Here is a 21428-nt window from a genome sequence, read left to right on the forward strand (position 1 = left end):
CTTCAGCGACTCCATCCGCTCCTGCCGCCTCATCCCCCACGTGAGTCTACATCCTCATCAAGACCGAAGCAGCGAGGGTTCTGACTGCAGTTGCCAGTGCAAAGTTCAACGCTGGACGTAGGGCTGAGCCTGTTTGTGAAAACAAATCCGTGAAAGCTAGAATCGATTAGTTCAATACCCCTCCCCTCTCCAACATCCCAAAAGCAAAGTGCCACCCAGTTACAAATTGGTTTGTGGAGTACGCACACATTGGCAGCATGGGGGTGAATGAAATCTGAGTCCTGTCTTGCCATCATTTAGGATGGAAAAACAGGATGACTAAATATGCTATACAATACGGTGGTTACTGGACGCAGAGGTAATGCGTTCAAACTCTCCTTCCTCTTTTCACCCCCCAACCTGCATATCTGGGGGTTCCTCCATCTCGTCTAGTCAGAGCCCCTTCCCTCAAAAAAGGGCAACACGGATGTTTTACAGCCGTGCCTCCTCTGTTGCGTAGGTGTGTTTTAAAATGCCAACACTTACGAAAAAAAAAAAAAGGTTCTTGGGCTTACTGATTTTTATCTTCCCGTTTTGTCTTTTTTTTTTTCTCCTCATTATATTCATAAATTACTAACTGAGCAGTCATTGTCTGAGATTTAAGGTATTGAATATCTTAATATATTTTAATGGAAAAACACTCCCCTCAAATGGCAAACCAAGTAAGTAACAAGCCATTAAAGGTCCTGATTTTGTGGTGGTGCTGGCTTTACAGCCTACTGCATAGACCGGGTGGTGTCTGAACACGTTCAGGCTTCCTTCTCCAATGCATTGGCTCACACTTTCCGGTGGCAGAAAATCACGGAACCTGCCCTCGTAGTTGTTTGTAAGTAGCCTGCATTAATTAATGTGTTCATTATCGATTTCAAACGGCTTGAAGCAAACTGAGGCCATCCTAAGTCGTTAGTAGAACCATTTCACCGTTGTTTTTCTCCTGTTTCTGGGCCTGCCAGGCCGGCTCTCACAGGATCAGATTGTACGAGAGGGAAGATTACAGAGGCCAGATGGTAGAATTCACTGAGGACTGCCCCTCCCTCCAGGACCGCTTCCGCCTCAATGAGATCTACTCCCTCAACGTGCTGGAGGGCTGCTGGGTCCTCTACGAGATGCCCAACTACCAGGGGCGGCAGTACCTGCTGAGGCCCGGAGAGTACAGGCGCTACCAGGACTGGGGCGCCATGGATGCCAGGGTGGGTTCTCTGAGGAGAGTCATGGATTTCTATTGAATTGGTTTTTTTACTCTACCCCTTCTCCATCTGGAAGCTAATAAAATATTTTCTGTGTGTTCCTGGCACTGATTTGCTTCTGTTTTTTTTGTTTGTTTGTTTGTTTGTTTGTTTTGTTTTTTTCTTTTGTCTCATCTCCTGTTAGTTTATACTTATTGGTTCAAAACAGGGCCTCACTGTGTAGCCCTCGCCGGCCTCAAACTTGTGATCCTTTTGTGAGCATGTGGGTGTGTGATGTGTATGTGCCGTGTGTTAAGAGTACCTTTTCAGGGGACCCAGGATGGTGGCTCACAGCTGTTTGTATCTCCACTCCAGAGGATACAATGCCCTCTTTTGGCAAAGGCAGGCGTATATGACATACACACACGTAAGCAAAATACTCATATAACATAAAAGCTTCTTAAAAATTAATTTAGTTACTTTATGTGCATCAGTGTTTTGCCTACATGTATATTTGGGTGAAGGTGTCAGATGCCCTAAAACTAGGGTTACTGACAGTTGCGGGTGCTGGGACTTGAACCCTGGTCCTCTGGCAGAGCAACCAATGCTCTTGACCACCAGGCCATCTCTCCAGTCCCCAAAATCTTTTAAAAGGCAAAGTGATAATAACTTCAGACCACTATTTCATTTGGGTTTCCAGGCTTTAAAAATCTTGTTGCCTCCATGTGGCAGTGGCACATACCTTTAATCCCAGCGCTTGGGAGGCAGAGGCAAGCGGATCTCTCTCTCTGAGTTCTTGTAAAAGCCACCCAGCCTTTTCAGAGCACTTATACTCCCCAAAAATTGTATGAAAAGGGTGATTTTGAAATCTCTGCCAGTCTCCTTCTGGGGTCATCACCTAACACTGAGGTGACCATTAAAACGTAAGTGGAGGGGCATTCACGGTAGAGAGGGAAAGGCCCCATGTCCCCAAGTGAAAGGGCAGAGGTTCCTAGCAGTGTGCCCCCGTAACTTGAGTCATCTTACATCCAGAAGGTGACAATTGTGAAGAAAAGGACGTGAGCATTTCAGAGATGTTGGCCTTGTTGTCCTCAAAGCTCTGAATCAACACCAACAACCTTGAGACTTTTTGTGATGGGGGCAATATAAACCCGTGTGTGCACAGAGGCAACAGGTGTTCCACTGTCTTTAGTTCAGTGTACATGTGTGGCTGAGACAGAAGAGAAAGAAGTGTTTACGAAATTGCTGGTTTTCATTACAGGGAGACTCGTGTCTAAGCAATGACAGCGCAAACTTCAGATTCTCACCGTAAGATTAATACAAACAACCAAACAAGAATGGAATTTAAACACACTGGGTAACTGATTGTTTCATTCCCTTTGTGTCTAGAAGCACGAATACAAAGTTATATATGTTTATACAATCTTGTATGTACACAAAATATAGACATGTGCTAACACGCTATCCACAAGCTTCTAGGAAACTAAGACCGAATTTATTCAGGTCTCTCTTTGCCTACCTCCTTTTTATTTTTTTCATAAGGAGTGTCCTTGTAAATACTTTAAACACGGATCTGATTGTATCATTTCTCTCCTCCACAGGATTGAACTCAAGTCTGGTACCATCTGGGGACCAAGTATTCAAATACATGATCCTGAAGGGGCCATGCTCATCCAGCCCACCACACACGGCACTTTTGACCGCACAGCAACTGTAATTACCTGCACAAGACCTGCATAAGATCAACATTCTGTCTAGGAGTTGGGAGGGGTCTAGCAGAGCAGCTAATGGTTGTTGCCGGAGAGAGAAATTTCCTCAGTGCTGTGACCACCGGTAAGGGGCACGGGTCCCTTCGGACAGCCTTTTACCCAACCTTAACAAAACCTTGATGACTCATTGTTTCATCAAAGAGAGAGAGAGAGAGAGAGAGAAGTAGAAGAGGGACTGGCTGGGAAGAAGATGCATCATCTACGAAAATATTGTAATGAAACCCATTATTGTATACATAATTAACACATGCTAATCAAAAAGACAAACAGGAAACAAATGTTTTTAAGTGTTCTTTAAAAAGACCTTTAGAAACTTAAAAAAAAATATATATAAACAACTTTCGATGTTTCTCCACTATCCATAAGAAAAACACGTATTTCTTTGAGAAACTAGCGCCAACCCATCTCTTTATCTCTTACTATCTAACCATCACCCTTTGTTCTCACCTCCATGAGTCCCCCACAGACAACAAATGATTCCGTAACCCTTTGTCCTTCCTCACATCTTTTCCTCACCTGCCCGCTGAGCTGCTGGTTGTCCACCTAGTCCTTCAAACCAGTTCAACCCACCCTGATCCCACAGCCAGAACGAGGTCAGAGTTGGTTGAATCCAAGGATGACAATTCAAGGATAGCAACAAGTCCATGTCAGACAGGCAAGGTGGAAACCTCTTATTTCAGTGACTAGAAGTCCTGAGATAGCCCCAGGATTAGGAATGGTTGACCCAACAAGCTGACAATAACAGCAGGGTATTGTGCCATGTCTTCACCAGCATCTGTACCATCCTGAAGCTGGTATCCTTGGGTAAGGAGAGGGTAGTTGTAAGAGGCAACTGAGTTAATATTCAAGAATGAATGAGTGAAGAAAAACACCAAGAGTAATCTTTATCTGCAGTACTTACAGCACACATTTCCAAGTTTAAAGATGACCTTAAAATATTACCAGAGTTTTGAAAGTGGAATAAAGAAAAAAAAATCAGAAGAGACTGAACTAATGGAGATACAGGGAGGAAATACAAAATAAGAAAGACACTAATTGAAAAGAAAAATTAAAATATTAATGTTATTGTTTTATATGCTGTTAAACACAAAGAAGAAATTTAGCTCTTTTTTAAAGATATATTTATTTATTATTTATACAATGTTCTGCCTGCAGGCCAGAAGAGGGACCATATCTCACTGTAGATGGTTATGAGCCACCAAGTGGTTGCTGGGAATTGAACTCATGATCTTTGGAAGAACAGCCAATGTTCTTAACCTCTGAGCCATCTCTCCAGCCCCTGAAACTTAACTCTTAATGCTTTTTAATTCTCTTATAATCCTTGTAACTCACAGACTACTAGGGAAGGACAATTGAGATGGAATCTGCAGTTGACACTTTCACACTTCTTTAGTTGTGCTAATAAAGAATGTCATGAGGGGCTGGAGACATAGCTCAGCATTTAAAAACACTTACTGTTCTTCCAGAGAACCTGAGTTCAGTTCCCAGCACCCACATGTTGGTTCCCAACTCTCTGTAATTCCAGTTCCAGGAGATCCAATGCTTTCTTCTTACCTCTACTGCCATTTAACACACATGTTGTATATACGTATATTCAGACACACATACACATAAAATACATATTAAAAAAATTACCTAAGAATGCCACCAGAGAAGCAGAGAAAACAGGCACAGGTCCACTATAAGCCTGTGGTCCCAGCCCTGAGGAAGCTGAAACTGGATGACAGCATCTTCAAGGACAGCCAGTGAGACCTAACAAGATGGCGTCTCAAAAATGAAATAACAACAAAAAAACACCAAGAGGAAAAAAATAAACAACTGTGAACTAACTTTAGATCCAGTGAGTCTACACCTAGGATTCTATCCTAAGAAACAGGTTCTAAAAATAGGAAATGTTATACGAAAGCTGTTTATTTGGGGGTAGAGTCATAGCAATAAAGAATTAGAACTGGTCAATCTTCTATAGTATAGGTATAGTAAACTATAACGCTTTTATAATGAACACTTGAGCGTTTTTCAGAGAATACCTAGGAAATGAATCATAGTCTGGAAGGTGTTTGATAAAGATGTAGCTAACATTTAAAAGTTCAAAATTATATTCATGACATAATCGCCACCTAAACATTTTATGTACTTTTGCTGAACTGCAGCAGCATCTTTGGTTTTTGCTACTGTCACTTGTATGAAGTAATGGCTTTCGTTATGACATTCTCCAGCATACATGTATTGTAGTTACATCACATTAATACGCATTCTTTTTACCCTCTTGTTCTTGTGCTTCTGCCCCAACTGGTCCCCTTCCCATATCCAAGTAGCCTCCTTATGCTTTTACATCTCTTTAAAACTTTAGATTGTGCACATAGGAAAAAACCTCATGGTATTTGTCCTTTTGAGTCTGACTGAATTTTACTTACCAGGATGATCTCCATTTCTGTCCATTTCCTTGCAGATGCCATGGTGTCATTCTTCTTTACAGCTGACTAAGACTTCATACCACACTCTCTTTAGCCATTCACCCATTAATGGACGCTAGACTGATTCCATACTGGGGCTAAAATAATAGAGTTGGGGTGATAATTTTGTGCACTGTGTGAAGTTTGTCTTTGTATGTAAAATGCTGATTTCTGTACCAGCAGAGAGCTGAGTACAGACCGGACTTCTGTATTGTTAAGCTTCCCCTGTCTCAATGTTTTATAAACATTGCTCTTTATCACCTTCTGATTATTTTTGTAAAGAGCTGAGCAGCTAATAGCTGAGGCAGGAGAGAATGTTGGGTTCATCTGGCAGAGACAGGAACTCTGGGAAAGAATCAGGTGTGAAGAGTCGTCAGCCAGACATGAAGAAGAAACCGGTACTGAGACTGAGAGACTGAGAGACAGGTGGCAGAACACAGATTAATATAAATGGAATAATTTAAGACCTAGGGGAGTTGGGGGGGGTGTCAGGTGGGGGGAGGGCTGGGCTGGGTGGGTGAGAGGGTTGGGAGAGAGGAGAGAAATCAGTGTTGGGGCATCTCTGGGACAAGCTGGAGACCTGGGATAGGTGAAGCTCCTGGGAAGATATGAGGGAGAGGGTGACCCTAGCTGAGATTCCTAGCAGCAGGGGATGCTGAGACATCCCCCCCCCCGCATCCTGTAGCCAGGCGGGACTTCCAATGGAGGGACACCAACCCCCACACAATACCATCCACCCAAAATTTGTCCTGCCTGCAAGATGTGCAGGGATAAAAGATGGAACAGAGATTGAGGTACCGGCCAACCAATGACTGGCTCAACTTGAGAGCCACCCCATGGGAGAGAGCCAACGCTAACACTATTAATGATACTCGGCTAGCCTTGCAGACAGGAACCTAGCATAGCTGTCATCTGAGAGGCTTTCATCCAGCAGGTAATGGAAACAGATGCAGAGACCCACAGCCGAACATTGGGTGGAACTTAAGGAGTCTTGTAGAAGAGTTAGGGAAAGGACTGAGGAAGCTGGAGGGGGTCAAGGACTCCACAAGAGTCCTTGACCTTGTGGTCCTCCACTCCACCTACATAGCCAACTAACCTGGGCCTATGGGAGCTTACAGAGACTGAACCACCAACCAAAGAGCTTACATTGGCTGGACCTAGACCCCCGACTCATATGAAGTTGATGGGCTGCCTGGTCCTCAAGTGGGTTCCCTAACAATTGGAGCAGGGGCTGTCTCTTACTTGGACTCTGTTGCCTCCATCTGGATCCCCTTTCCTCAGCAGGGGTGCTTTGACTTCCCTCAGTGGAAGAGGAGGCACTTAGTCCTGATGTGACTTGATGTGCCAGGGTGGGTCGGTATTGGAAAGGGTAAGGGGGGAGTGGGTGGGAGGGTGTGACTGGGGGGAAAGGAGGCAGTGGGGTTTCGATTGCGATGTAAAATGAACAAACAAATAAATGAATAAAATAAAAGTTAAGAGCTAGTTGGGGAGCGAGCCTAAGCTAAGGCCAATCTTTAATAATTAATGAAAGGTCTCTGAGTCATACTTGGGAGCTGACAGTCTGAAGAAAGTCCCGTTATACCTACCCCCAATGTTTATCTAGTAGCTCCATGGTAAACATGGGTATGAAATGCAGCAAAATTTTAATGTAGTTGATTGTGCGTGTGAGCGTCGTCAATGTACACATGTATGAGAGGGCACATAGAGAGCAGAGGAGGGCATCTGATGTCCTTCTCTGTCACTCCTTGCCTTTGAGGTGGCCCCCTCCCTGAACCTGGAACTCTTGTTTTTCCTGTCTTCTCCCACACAAGGCACTGGGTTTACAGGTACCCACGAGACCACGCCCAGCTTATTATACAGGTGCTGGGATCCAAACTCAGAGCCTCAGAGTTAGGCAACAAGCATTTGTACCCAGGGAGCCTTCTTTCCAGCCCCAGAAACAGCTCAAGCAGTTTCCAAACTGTCGCGCGCGGCCTTTGCCGATAAGGACGACGCAACAACCGAGGATTTCTTCAGTGGCAAGTTTATTGTACAGCTCTTTCTTGCAGATGGTGAAGGACCCAAACCCCTGGCAGCGCCCTGTTTAAATAGCCAGCAAGGCAACCTGTCCGTCTGTAATTGGTGCTCTGCTCGAGTCCTCATCAGTATATGGCTGGCAATTGGATTGCAGCCTAAACCCACATTAGCATAAACCTGCGCATGCGTAAAGCGCAGGGCAGCGCAGGCAAGAAGAACCAGGAAACAGGAAGCCGGCGCCATCTTGCAATGGCGGGAGCGGCTCCCGACATCTCCCCCTTTTATATATATTAAAGGCCATCTCAATCAGAAAAATAACACACCATGAGGTTACCGATCAGCCTGCTGAGCCAACAGCATCAGCGATCAAGGAGTTTACACAGTGTAAGAGACCCTCTGCACCTTGAGTCCCGTGCAATGGGAACCTGAGCCCTGGGAGGTGCAGAAGTCTGTCTTGAACAGCATCCTGGTGCAATGGGAACTTGTGCCCGTCAGGAGTGCTATAAGTTCAGACAGTGTCTCAACGATTGAGCATGTTAAGCCAAACTTGGGGGGATGCCCCCTGTTCCACAGCCAGCATAGCCCGCACCATGGCCACATTTTTAAGATGTTGTTGTCTCTTAAAACGGCAGAGCAACCAAAAACAGAGGAACAGCCCCGAGAGCATAGACATGCCAAACATCCCTACACCAATCCATTCTTTAAAATAGGAAAATGCAGAGGACAACCAGTTAAATAATCCTTGAGTAACAGAAACATCTAGGCGAGTGGAATTAATTTGAACAATTGCTAGGCGTAATTTTCTCATTGTCTTATCAAATTCGGCGGACCAATTAGATTGTTGAGACATTGGCAAATATGGTAGCCCTATGGAGTCATTGGTGGTAAAGAGCCGGGGGAAGACTTGTGCATCATACATGACTGGCATTGGTCGTGGGAATGTTGATAGGATCCCCCAGCGGATCTCCTGGGTCTCCACCTCCAGGTTCATCTGCACTCCGCTCAGGATCAGGATCAGGGTTAAAATCAGGCTCATCTTGCTTGACCACTCTGGTCAGCCGCGCTGGAACCCAAATCGGATTTTCTTGATCCTGCGGAAAAACACAAACAGCTCCCCTGGATCTTATTAAAATAGGATCCGGTCCTTTCCATTGATTATCAAGAACATCCTTCCATTTCACTGTTTCATTTGATGTTCTGTGACTGACATGTCTGTCTGCAGCAGACCGTCCTTCAGAATCCAAAGTTAAAAAATTTATAGTGAATAGAACAAGGGAAATCTTAGTCTTAGGTCCCATAGTAGTGGGGCCTATTCCCCCTTTTTGTTTTTGGAGAATCATCTTCATGGTAGAATGAGCTCGTTCCACCACACCTTGCCCTCTAGGATTGTACGGTAGGCCGGTGATATGGCGAACGCTCATCTTCAAACAAAACTGTTGAAAAGTTTTTGACGTATACGCTGGCCCATTATCAGTTTTGATCTGTTTGGGCTTGCCCCAGGCAGCCCACGCTTCTAAGCAGTGGGTTATAACATGTGCAACCTTTTCTCCCAGGAGAGGAGTAGCATGAACTATTCCCGAGCAGGTGTCAATAGAAACATGGACATATTTTAACTTTCCAAAGGTTGGGATATGAGTTACGTCCATTTGCCAAATATGAAGCGGTTGCAATCCTCTAGGATTAACCCCCACTACGGGTGGTGATCTGAAGTCTGCACAGTTATTACACTTCAATACAATATCCCGGGCCAAGGCCCGGGGTATCCCAAATTTCCATCTAAGAGTGTTAGCATTTACATGGTAGAGATCATGGAAGGCTGTAGCCTCCTGTAGAGGGTCTTTGCAGACAAAAATCTGCTCAGTAGCCTTGTCTGCCAAGGCATTAGCTTCCGCCATGGGTCCAGGCAGCAGAGTATGAGCTCTCATGTGTTGAATGAAGAAAGGAGCTGTTCTGTGCCTAATAGACTGTTGTATATCAGTAAAAACCTGTACCACTTGACTTTTACTATTAATAAACCCTACTGTCTCTAGTATCCGGACTGCACGCACCACATAATGGGAGTCCGAAACTATATTCAAGGGCTCTGAAAATCTCTTCAGAACCTCAGCAACAATGGCACATTCCACTAATTGAGGGGAGATATAAGGAAAAGCCTTCTGAACCGTCTGTCCATTAACCACAAAGCTTCCAAGCCCAGTACTGGATCCATCAGTGAAAACATCAATAGCTCCATCAATGGGCTGATTTCTAGTGATTTTTGGAAAGATAAAAGCATGGTTTGTCACAAACTGAAGTAAGGGATGTTTAGGATAATGATTATCTATTTTTCCTGAATATGAACATTTTAAAATAGCCCATATATCAATGGTAGAACATAGCACTTGTACTTGATAACTAGTATATGGAGTAATAATTAATTGTGGCTCCATGCCAAAATGAGTAATGGCTAATTGCAGTCCCTTAATGGCCAATTCGGCCACGCGAGTGGGGTAATGGCTCAGAATTTGACCAGGGGAGGCTTGTAGATGAACCCAGAGCAAGGGACCATCTTGCCATAACACAGCTGTGGGCTGTTGAGGGGATGGAATAACACACAGCTGAAATGGTTGAGCTATATCAAAGCGAGTTAAAAAAGCCGTATTTAATTTATCTTCAACCAATTGTAACGCCTTAGAAGCTTCTGGGGTAAGCTGCCTGGGCGAAGTAATGGCAGCATCGCCCTCCAAAACAGCAAACAGGGGTCTGAGCTCAGCTGTTGTCAGACTTAATGAGGGTCGAATCCAATTAATATCCCCCATCAATTTCTGATAATCATTAAGGGTGCGTAACCCATCTCTTCTGATAGTAAGTTTTTGAGGTGTAACACTTGTAGGAGTAATAATTGACCCAAGAAACTGCCCAACCTTTCCCTCTTGTACTTTCTCAGAAGCCATATGTCTGGACTGCTTCCGCTAATGCCTTCAACTGTTTAAGATCTAAAGGAGAATGATGTCTGTCATTCTGAGCGTCCTCCCAGACTGGGAACGCGGTTTTAATCCGCTTCCTCTCTTTTTCTGATATCAGGGAAAATTTTGTCTCTGCAGATTTGGGTTCTTCAGTGGCTGACTTCCGCATGGAGAACCCGGAAGTGCCAGCATAGGCCACATATGGTGGCGGATCCGGGCGGTAACGCCCTTCCTCATATTTAGCTGCTTCCTCATCCAACTCTGCCTGCTCGTCAGGGTCGAGCCCTGACTCCTCATCAGTTTGTTGATTCTCAGAAGAGCTGTTTTCGCTCTCTGTAGACTCCGGCTCGCTCGATGACGAGGCGACTTTCAAATTCTGAAACTCCGCTAAACTGGGATACAGCGGGGCACCACTCTTCTTTTCCTTGCTACCAGTCTGTTTTGGTTTCTTTGACTTCTTAACTAGCTTTCGCGCCTTCGGCGCTTTAGCCTTATCTTCTTTGGTCCCATCCTTAGGGGATTTACCGGTCTTAATTCCCTTTTCTGCTTCGGATAGACTATCTTGGTGATCTGCCAACACCCTCTGCCCTTCTTTCACTTTGTCTTTGCATTTCTCATCTTTCAAACATGATTTAATCAACTTGTAGATAGGAAAAGTCCCTGGCCTCAATGTTCCCTTCTCTTTCTCTTCTTCTAAGTCATGGCCTAACTTGTCCCAACAACCCGTAGTCAGGTCGCCCGATATTTGAAACCAAGGAGCCACCCGATCCACTTCCTTAATAAAATTACGGAGCACATACCTCGAAATTTTCAAATCCTTCTCCTTAAGTAATATGTGCACCGCTTCTAAAAACGGCTTTACTGGATGATTTCCCATGCTTCCTTTATCTACAGGAGTGGGAAGGACGGCTCAGTTATCTACCTGAGGCTTACGGTCCGTTAAGGTTGATCACAGGGTGGAAAAACACACACTTTATCTCGTTTCCCGCAATTAAGGCACAGACAGCAAAACAAAATGTAAATGGAACAGCAAGCAATAAACAATCCACCCCACATCCAATCAATCATACCTTGCAGAAAAGTACCGCGGTTCTCACGCCACTGACTTTGAATCCTTACTCGACGAGCAGTCGGGGTCCTTCGAAGCGATCCTCCACTCCGGGGTTCGGCGGCTCCCGGGTTTCGGCACCACTTGTCGCGCGCGGCCTTTGCCGATAAGGACGACGCAACAACCGAGGATTTCTTCAGTGGCAAGTTTATTGTACAGCTCTTTCTTGCAGATGGTGAAGGACCCAAACCCCTGGCAGCGCCCTGTTTAAATAGCCAGCAAGGCAACCTGTCCGTCTGTAATTGGTGCTCTGCTCGAGTCCTCATCAGTATATGGCTGGCAATTGGATTGCAGCCTAAACCCACATTAGCATAAACCTGCGCATGCGTAAAGCGCAGGGCGGCGCAGGCAAGAAGAACCAGGAAACAGGAAGCCGGCGCCATCTTGCAATGGCGGGAGCGGCTCCCGACACCAAACGGAGCACCTGCTAACTCTGTTTTGATCTTGAAGTAAAATATTTCCACCACCCAAAGTATTGACACATAAAGGAAACCTTGAAAACAACACATTACTGTTAATCTTGTTTCCTGTGGAAGCAAGGGCTGTGTAAGCACGGTTCACATTTTGGTTCTTGTGATTTTAAGTGTATCCTGACCACTCACAGCGTTTGACACCAACACTGTGTACCTCTAGAAACACACATCATTCCAGAGTGGAGCTCTGCCCTCATTAACCGGCAACTCGCTGTTCCCCACACCCCAGCACCTAAGTATCATTCATTCTATTTCCTGTCATATAAATGAAATCATAGCCTATCTGTTCATTCTTGTCTGGCTTCTTCAATTTAGTTTAGTGTGTTTTCCTGGCAGAAAACATTCTCATTAAAGCCATTTTGAAAACACATACAGGCCCTCCCATCCCCCTCTGCCTCTCCCTGCACTCCCCCATGTCTGGATTTATACTGTACCACACTGTTTTTATTACCATAGCTTTGTAATGAATTTTAAAACCAGGAAATATGAGCCTCCCAAATGTGTTCTTTTCTAAGTTTGTTTTGGCTGTTTGGATCTTTCCCGGGTGTCAGGCAAATCTCTGGGCACATTTTCATATTTCTGGATAAAAGTCTCATTGACTCTGTGGATCAGTCTGTGTAGTGGTGACATCTTAATGATGTTAAATATTCTGATCCCCAAGGGCAAGATCTTTTTCTATATGTTTATAACTATCTGCAGATGTGTTTTGCAGTTTTATGTCCAATATACTTACTTTCTCTCCCTTAATATATGACCATTTTCTATATCCTTTAATAAATTCTCAAAGATTTTAGAGATGATTTTTTTGAGTGTTCTGCCTTTTAGTTATTTTTTAAAATTATTGTCATTTATTCAGTTTGTATCCTGGCTGTGTCCCCCTTCCTCATTTCCTCCCAATCCCACCCTCCCTTTCTCTTCTTCCCCTATGCCCCTCCCCTAGTCCACTGATAGGTCAGGTCTTCCTCCCCTTCTATTTGACCCTAGCCTATCAGGTCACATCAGGACTGGTTGCATTGTCTTCCTTTGTGGCCTGGCAAGGCTGCACCCTCACAGGAGGAGGTGATCAAAGAGCCAGCCATTGAGTTCATGCCAGAGAGAGCCCCTGCTCCCCTTATTAGGGATCCTACTTGGAGACTGAGTCTATGGACTACATCTGAGCCGGGGTCTTAGGTCCTCTCCATGCATGGTCCTTGGTTCAAGTATCAGCCTCTGCAGGACACCCAGGGCTCAGGTTTTTTTTTTGTTTGTTTGTTTTGTTTTTGTTTTTGTTTGTTTGTTCGTTTTTGCTCTGTTGGTCTCCTTTTGGAGCTCCTGTCCCCTCCAGGTCTTTCTATCTCTCCCTTCTTTCATAAGATTTCCTGCACTCTGCCCAAAGTTTGGCTATGAGTCTCAGCATCTGCTTTGATACCTTGCTGGGTAGAGTCTTTCAGAGGCCCTCTGTGGTAGGCTCCTTTCTGTTCCCTGACATCTCCTGCTTCCCATGTCTATCACATTTGTCCTTCTGAATGAAGATTGAACATCTTCCCTTGGACCTTCCTTGTTGTTTAGCTTCTTTAAGAGTATAGATTTTAGTATGTTTATCCTATATTATATGACTAATATCCACTTATGAGTGAGTATATACCGTGTGTGTGTCTTTCTGCTTCTGGGTTACCTCACTCAAGATGATCTTTTCTGTTTCCCACCATTTGCCTGAAATTTTTATATTTCCTTGTTTTTAATAGCTGAGTAGTATTCCATTATGCAAATGTACCACAATTTCTGTATCCATTCCTCCACTGAGGGACATTTCGGTTGTTTCCAGATTCTGGCTATTACAAATAAAGCTACTACAAACATGATTGAGCAAATGTTCTTGTATACTTGAGCATATTTTGGATATATGCCTGAGGAGTGGTGTAGCTGGATTTTGAGGTAGCACCATTCCTAATTTTCTGAGAAAGCACCAGATTGATTTCCAAAGGAGGGTTCCCCTTTCTCCACATCCTCTTCAGCATGTGTTGTCACTTGATTTTTGATCTCAGCCATTCTGATGTGTGTAAGGTGAAATCTCAGGGTCATTTTGATTTGTATTTCCCTGATGACTAAGGACAACACCCTTCACAATAGCCACAAATAACATGAAGTATTTTAGTGTGACTCACCAAGCAAGTGAAAGACCTGTTTAAAAACAAAAACAAAAACAAAAACAAAACAAAACAAAAAATACTTCAAGTCTCTGAAGAAAGAAATCAAAGAAGATATCAGAAGATGGAAAGATCTCCTATGCTCATGGATCAGTAGGATTAACATAGTGAAAATGGCCATCCTGCCAAAAGCAATCTACAGATTCAGTGCAATTCCCATTAAAATACCAACACAATTCTTTACAGAACTTGAAAGAAAAATTCTCAGTTTCATAGGGGAAAACAAAAAAATCCAGAATTGCTAAAACAATCCTGTACAATAAAAGAGCTTCTGGAGGTATCTCCATCCTTGATCTCAAGCTGTACTATAGAGCAACAGTAATAAAAACTACATGGTACTGGCAGAGAAACAGAATGGTGACTCAATGGAATCAAACAGAAGACCCAGAAATAAACCCACACACCTATGGATACTTAATTTTTTATAAAGAAGCCAAAACAATACAGTGGAAAAAAGATAATATCTTTAACAAATGGTGCTGGTCTAACTGCATGTAGATGTCTGCATGTAGAAAAATGCAAATAGATCCATATTTATCACCCTGCACAAAACTAAAGTCTAAGTGGATTAGAGATGATCAACTCATCAGATGTCTCAAAATTTACTTAATTAATACACTATTCTGGACAGTTCTTTTATATCTAATTCTTAGCTAAACTACCACTGTCTTCGCATGTACCTTTAACTATCTCTTTCAGACAGATTTTAAAGAGGTACAAATTAAATCAAAAGAATAAAGACTGGCACTTTTAAAATATGTGATCAACAGCCAGATGGTGGGGGCACACACCTTTAATCCCAGCATTCCGGAGGCAGAAGCATGTGGATCTCTGAGTTCCAGGTCAGCCAGGGCTACACAGAGAAGCCCTGTCTCGAAAAACAAACAAGCAAAAATTATCCATCAACAAGGGCTGGAGAAACAGCCGGCAGTTAAGAATCCTAGCTGTTCTTCCCGGGGAACTCAGAACCACCTGTGACTCCAGTTTCAGGGGGTACACACTCCATTTTCTGACTACTACAAGCATTGTGGGTACATGTAAATACAAGGAGATTTCGTTTTCCAACGGGCAGCTGGAGGTGTGATCTTGGCTATCACAGATGAAGCGGGTGAGCTGACACCTGCTGGTGGAGACAGGATGCTAAGAAGCATGTTCCACTTTGTCTCAGCCCAAATGTCAACACTGTGCCAAGGTTAGGAAGCTTGTTGCCGCTGGGAGTTTTGGGGACTGGAGGAGAGAGAGAGAGTCCAACCCCTTTTAGGCGGTACACTCACTACAGGGCAATAAGGGTTTGTTGCCCCCGGGGTAATGAGGGCAGAGTTTTTGCAAGGCTGTGAGATTCCAAATGTCCTCCTCCTTCCAGGTCACCTTGCATTTATCGGCGGCTGGAACAAACTGCCTTGGCTTCTCAGCAAAAACATTTAATAGAAGCTCATCAGTGTAAAAAATGGCTGTGGGTCACCCTATGAGACCCAAGGCTAGGGGTCTTAGAGTCTGTGGGAGGAGGCATGGGTGATGAAGCCCAAGAAGAAGGGCCTGGTCTCACTCACACACTTCAGGGAACAGAACTGAGGTGTCTAAATTTAGTGTTTCCTTCCTTCATCACGTGAGTTCTCTGGTTCCCAGCTGATTATCATAGAGCTTATGAGAACGTTCGTTTTTTTGTTTGTTTGTTTGTTTGTTTGTTTGGTTTTTTGAGGCAGGGTTTCTCCGTGTAAAAGCCCTGGCTGTCCTGGAACTCTCTTTGTAGACTGGCCTCAAACTCACACAGACCCTCTTCCCCCTGCTTCTGCCTTTCCCGCTCCTGCCTCTGCCTCCAGAGTGCTGGGATTAAGGAGAAACTCCCGTTAGACTCCTGTCGTCCTGACAGAAGGTACCTCCACCCCCACCCCCTTTTCAGGACTGTTAACTACACCACATTGTTATGCAAATACACATTGTTTTGAAATTGTAAAAGGTAGCCAAAACATTTGAATACAAAATGTTAACGAGTTAAGTATGTTTGCTCTATTTCAGTTCCTCAAATCAGCGTCCTTTAAAGGCCAGAGCAGCATCAAGTGACCCTTTTAACCAGGTCAATGATTCGTCATCCATTCGAAAGCTCTGGAGAGTCTAAGAGAAAACATACAATAACCCACGCCTCCCCCACAGTCATTATATAGAAAGGAGAGAGAAAAAGTCCCCCTGTTCCCCCCCGCGGGGCCCTTTTGTGCTGTTCCTGCCAACGCAGCAGACCTCCTGCTATATAGACCCTGCTCCCAGCCCCACACATCCAACAGAATCGTCCCATCCAACCCGCCAGCCACCACCAGCCATGGGGAAGGTGAGCCCAGCGGGCCCCGGGCCTGGGGAGGGAGCCGCCCTCAGCTCCAGGCCACACCAGGCCTCTGAGCCCGGCCTTGCCTTGCAGATCACCTTCTACGAGGACCGCGGCTTCCAGGGCCGCCACTACGAGTGCAGCAGCGACCACCCCAACCTGCAGCCCTACTTGAGCCGCTGCAACTCCATCCGCGTGGACAGCGGCTGCTGGATGCTCTATGAGCAGCCCAACTTCGCGGGCTGCCAGTACTTCCTGCGTCGCGGGGACTACCCTGACTACCAGCAGTGGATGGGCTTCAGCGACTCCATCCGCTCCTGCCGCCTCATCCCCCACGTGAGTCCCTTCCTAGGGCCCCTGCCCAGTCAGGTGATCCTGATCAGCTAGTAACATCTATGGCGGGCTAAAGCCTGGAGCGGCTGCTCTGTGTCCCCTGGTTCGGTGTCCTAAGATTACTAAGTTCTCCGAGGTTCCATCAAAAACGTGTCTGAAGTAAAGTTCTCCACTGGTCATTTTTATTTACTTGGCGGAAATCAAATTCACCAGTACTGGGAATAAGCAGAGTGTGGTTTACAGTTCGGAGCTCCCGGACCGTGGCATGGACACCAACCAGTTGCCTGAGGTTTGAGGCTCTTCATCTGAGTTTTCTGAGTTCAGTTTCAGATTAGGCCTGGTAAACCCTGAGCTGAGCTGATAGGCCTACCTGAGTTACATAATAGCTGCCAAGGATGGGGGAAATGGCATTCTGCAGGTCCTGGGACATCCTCTGTTACCCAAAGGAAGCCCCAACAGTCTGGGTCCCACCTGTTGTCTAACAGGGAAAACATAACCTCTGTGAGGTTGGAGCCAGCTTCAGATATTAGCGGCCTCAGCCTCCTCCCCTAACCCTCTGCCCTCCCTCCTTGCCTTCATTCTCCTCCCCCTCTCCCAAACCCCACCCCCTTTCCTCCTGCCTCTTTCTACAGACTCAAAGCACTGGCCTTTCATTTTCTTACAAAATGAAGGTAGCTGTCCTGCAGGTCAAATTTGCCTGCACACAAGAGCAGAGCATGGGCCCGGCAGAGACTGCCTCAGGAGCACCTCTTCATTCTTATGGATGAGTTGCTAGGAGACCCCCTCCTATGTAGCTTTTGAGGATAGAAAAAGAAAGAGCCAAGAGCTCTTGCTGGGAAGGAGCAGGGATAACAAAAGCTGAAAAGGGGTTTGCACAGGACGAGCTGCCTGACCTTCCATTGTGCTAACACAGTGGTTCTCAACCTGTGGATCGCTGTGAACCCCTGTGGCATCAGATATCAGATATCTTACCCATCAAGTGTTTGCAATTACAGTTCATGACAGTAGCAAAATTACAGTTATGAAGTAGCTGTGAAATAATTTTATGGTTAACTACAACATGAGAAACTGTGTTAAAGGGTTGCCTTATTAGGAAGGTTGAGGACCACTGTTCTAATGGGTTACACCTTTTCTCCACACACATTCCTCTTCAGGATCTTAAACATTCATTATTAGTGTTGCCCCAAACTAATTTACCAGAGCAGATCACACTTTTTGTTTGTTTGTTTGGTTGGTTGGTTGGTTTTGGTTTTGGTTTTTCGAGACAGGGTTTCTTTGTGTAGCCTTGGCTGTCCTGGACTCGCTTTGTGTAGATTAGGTTGGCCTAGAACACACAGAGATCCACCTGCCTCTGCCTTCCCAAGTGTGTGCTACCATGTCTGGCTCTGAACCTCTATCTTAAAGATATTCTTACTTTACTGCCTTCGAGGACATCAGGGCCTGAGGCAACAAAGAAAGATGGAGGGATTTCTGGGTTGAGCTTTCTTCCTAAACTGCTGCCATCTTCTCTCCCTCCAGTTTCTGCTACTGAGATTCAAGATGGTGTCTTTTGCTAAGGATACATTTGGGTTTTCATTGGAATACCAAATTATTCCTATCCCTTCCAAAAAAGAGCCCCAGATTACCACAAAACTAGTATTGGAAAGAAAAGGAAAGAAAGAAAGAAAAAGAAAGACTAAAACAAACTGAAAAGTAGTTACTTAAAAATGGTGCGGAGGAGGGCCAGTGTGTAGGTGGCAATACCAGAAAACTCCACAGAGCACGGTTTATGTCAAAGGAACAGTGCGTGGTGGTGGTGACCGCTGGGGTTTTTCACTGGGTACAACCTCCTGAACATTATTAGGTGGTCCTTCAACTCAGTCACATTTGGCGTAGAAAAGATAAGGGACGCCCATCCCCCAGGGCAGCTTGACACCCCAGGGTTCTGGATTGCCAAGCTCAGGTCAGGTTTTCTGACGTCCCCTTGTCCACTGTTGGTGGACGCACAGTCCAGCTCTCACAGGATCAGGATCTATGAGCGAGAGGACTTGAGAGGCCAGATGGTGGAGATCACAGACGACTGCTCCAACCTCCAGGATCGCTTCCACTTCAGCGATTTCCACTCCTTCCACGTGATGGAGGGCTACTGGGTCCTCTACGAGATGCCCAACTACCGGGGGCGGCAGTACCTGCTGAGGCCCGGAGAGTACAGGCGCTACCAGGACTGGGGCGCCATGAATGCCAGGGTGGGCTCCCTGAGGAGAATCATGGATTACTATTGAAATATTTTTACCCTACCATTTTCTCCATCTGGACGTTAATAAAATATTTCCTGTGTGTTTCATGCAATGACGGAGTCCTCTGTTCCTTTCACCCTTAATAGAAGGGCGCAGCAATACTTCAGTCAGAAATGGTGTTACCCATACTGGTGAGCGGGAACGGAAAGGCAGGCAAGAAAGACAGCACAAATCTGTGGGGGAAACCGGAAGGAGGGGTGTCTCTGTAAGAGTCGGGTCTTACTCACTGCTTACTAGCTGGGGTGGTTTAAGCGTCAGGGAGAGGGGGTTGAAAGTTCCCCATCTGGGCCCACACTTGAACCAGTGAGGAGTCAGTTCAAGTACATCAGGCAATCCATACCTGCCTGGTATGGATTGGGGGTCCCTGGGGCAAGGCAATCAAGAATCTAGAAGGGGAAAAAAAGGGACCATGTTTCTAGAAACCAAATCATTGTAGTAACAGAAACGGGCACCGCTCGTCCAGAATGGAGGAGGTTTTGCAAATTGCCAAGGGCCTGGTAACACCTGGTCCTGTCATTAGCTTTAAGCAGTGGGTTCTGTCACTTAGCATTTCTGTGCCTTGGTGTCCTGGTTTGTGCTGATGAGGAGTAATAATCCGGGCCTGACGAAGATCAAGTCAGATCTGATTGTGATGATTTTTTTTTTTTTTGTGGTGGATCAGGTACAAGGTAGCTGCTGCCTGTACACAGGATTTGTGACATAAATCTATGATAAATACCTCTTATCCGGGATTTAGACCAAAGTCATTCCTTATCAAAATATCATGAGTTGAAGCTTGGCTACATCACAGTCTCTCCGGATACTTACTACAAATTTTAGATCCCAGACTCCACTCCCTGATAGCTAATTGTTTTGCACATAAAATTAAAGAGCCACAGATCAAAGTCCGGTTGTGTAGCTCAGAGTCATAGTTTAAAAGACTCACATGTTTAAACTTATAGATACCACACTCTGCACTGGGAAATGACAATGAATAGAACGGGATCCTTCATACACACACACACACACACACACACACACACTGGAGAGCCCACAGTCTAAGACAGAAGCAGAACTCGTGAAGTAACTGCTCCAGTGACAGAGCAGCGGTAGGTGTGTATGATGGCCTGGGGAGTGGGGGTGGGGGAGGGACAACAGAAACCGGCATTTGGCCGCTTCTTCTAATGTACTCCAAAGACAACTTCACCAACCTCAAGCAAGACCTGGAATGGTCCCGGGACCGCACAGGAAAGTGTGTGCAGCAGTTAAAGATGCTGCTTTAAAAATGATGGCGCATCTTCTAGGAAACTGAGATGTTCTTCACACTGACATGAGGTGAGCCTCAGCATCGCCGAGAATCCCACTGGAACTACCCTGCCAGGTCTCACATCTTCAGTACACCTTGTGGTAATAATTACCCAGACAAGAATCTTGGATCAAGATGAACCAAGGTCTTGGGAAGAGGTGAGAGACTGGGAAAATGCTCTCAGGGGAAGGGGCAAAGGAACTGGGGAGTAAAACAGAGAAGAAGTTGATTAACTCAGGCTGTCTTCTGAGAGCCCTTAAGCATGAGTCACAGTGAGTTTCTCTTTGAGGCAAAGGATTATGGGGCTTATACGCAACAGCAGTCTCCTTCATTGGCTATGGGGGAAAGGACACGATGCTGTTGGTGCCTTTCTACTCTCCTTCCTGGCGAGCAGCTCTTTGAAGGAGACTGTCGGGAAGGCCTTAGTAACAAGGCTGCAGAAGCTGAGGTCTGGGCATTCAGAGCTGAGGATTTGCAAAGGTCTGGGCAGGCATAGCCCTCTGGATTACAGGAATGAGAAAAAGGTCTGCCTTGTATGAATGATGTAAAAATGCTTCAGTGATCTTTTCTACTCAGCCTGGTGCCTGGGAGAAAGGCATATGTAAGGGAAAACAGTAAGTCAAATTTGCAGAATTATTTGGATACCAGAGAGGAAAAGTGAGAGAGGAAGTGGTCAATAGTTCATAGGTGATCAGGAGGAACGGAGCACCGTCAATCAGATCTTACCTGAGCAGAGTGGCTCCATCAGATAGCTCACAATGAGCACCTATAACCCCAGGGTTGAAATCGCACGAAAGCCAGGAGAGAACTACGGAGCAAGCAAACACTATTTCAAACCCCTGTAAGCAAGAACCATGAACAGAGGGACAAAACATCAATCTTCCGAGAGGCTGCTGCAGAGACCGAAAGGACACAGGAGTCCAAAAAGAATGGACTCAGGCTCCCTGAAGCCCTTCTGTTCTGGGGCTCTTCTTGTTGGATCTCACTTGAACTATCCCTCAAACATCTTATTTGTACCCAGGCCCTCCCAGTTTTTTTGGAAACCATTTTTTTTCTCAAAGA

At 45.4% G+C, this 21428-nt stretch overlaps 1 protein-coding gene and 1 pseudogene across 1 annotated transcript; both read left to right on the forward strand.

The window, feature by feature from the left end:
* LOC129683872 (gamma-crystallin D-like) overlaps window positions 1-1265 on the forward strand; it is a 1419-nt pseudogene extending 154 nt beyond the window's left edge.
* Window positions 1266-16469: 15204 nt separating this feature from the next.
* Window positions 16470-19066, forward strand: LOC129683863 (gamma-crystallin E). The gene is made up of 3 exons (XM_055616848.1): window positions 16470-16478; window positions 16566-16808; window positions 18794-19066. Exons 1-3 carry the CDS (start codon window positions 16470-16472, stop codon window positions 19064-19066), a joined length of 525 nt encoding a protein of 174 aa, XP_055472823.1.
* Window positions 19067-21428: the final 2362 nt, after the last annotated feature.

The sequence above is a fragment of the Psammomys obesus genome, unplaced genomic scaffold (assembly GCF_907164565.1).
Source record: "Psammomys obesus unplaced genomic scaffold, mPsaObe1.curated_primary_1811, whole genome shotgun sequence".
NCBI lineage: Eukaryota > Metazoa > Chordata > Mammalia > Rodentia > Muridae > Psammomys > Psammomys obesus.

Excerpts from the sequence above, each read along its gene's own strand:
- LOC129683863 (XM_055616848.1), top strand. Across the intron at positions 16,809-18,793 it reads CCTGCCGCCTCATCCCCCAC|TCCAGCTCTCACAGGATCAG; the intron begins GTGAGTCCCTTC and ends GTGGACGCACAG.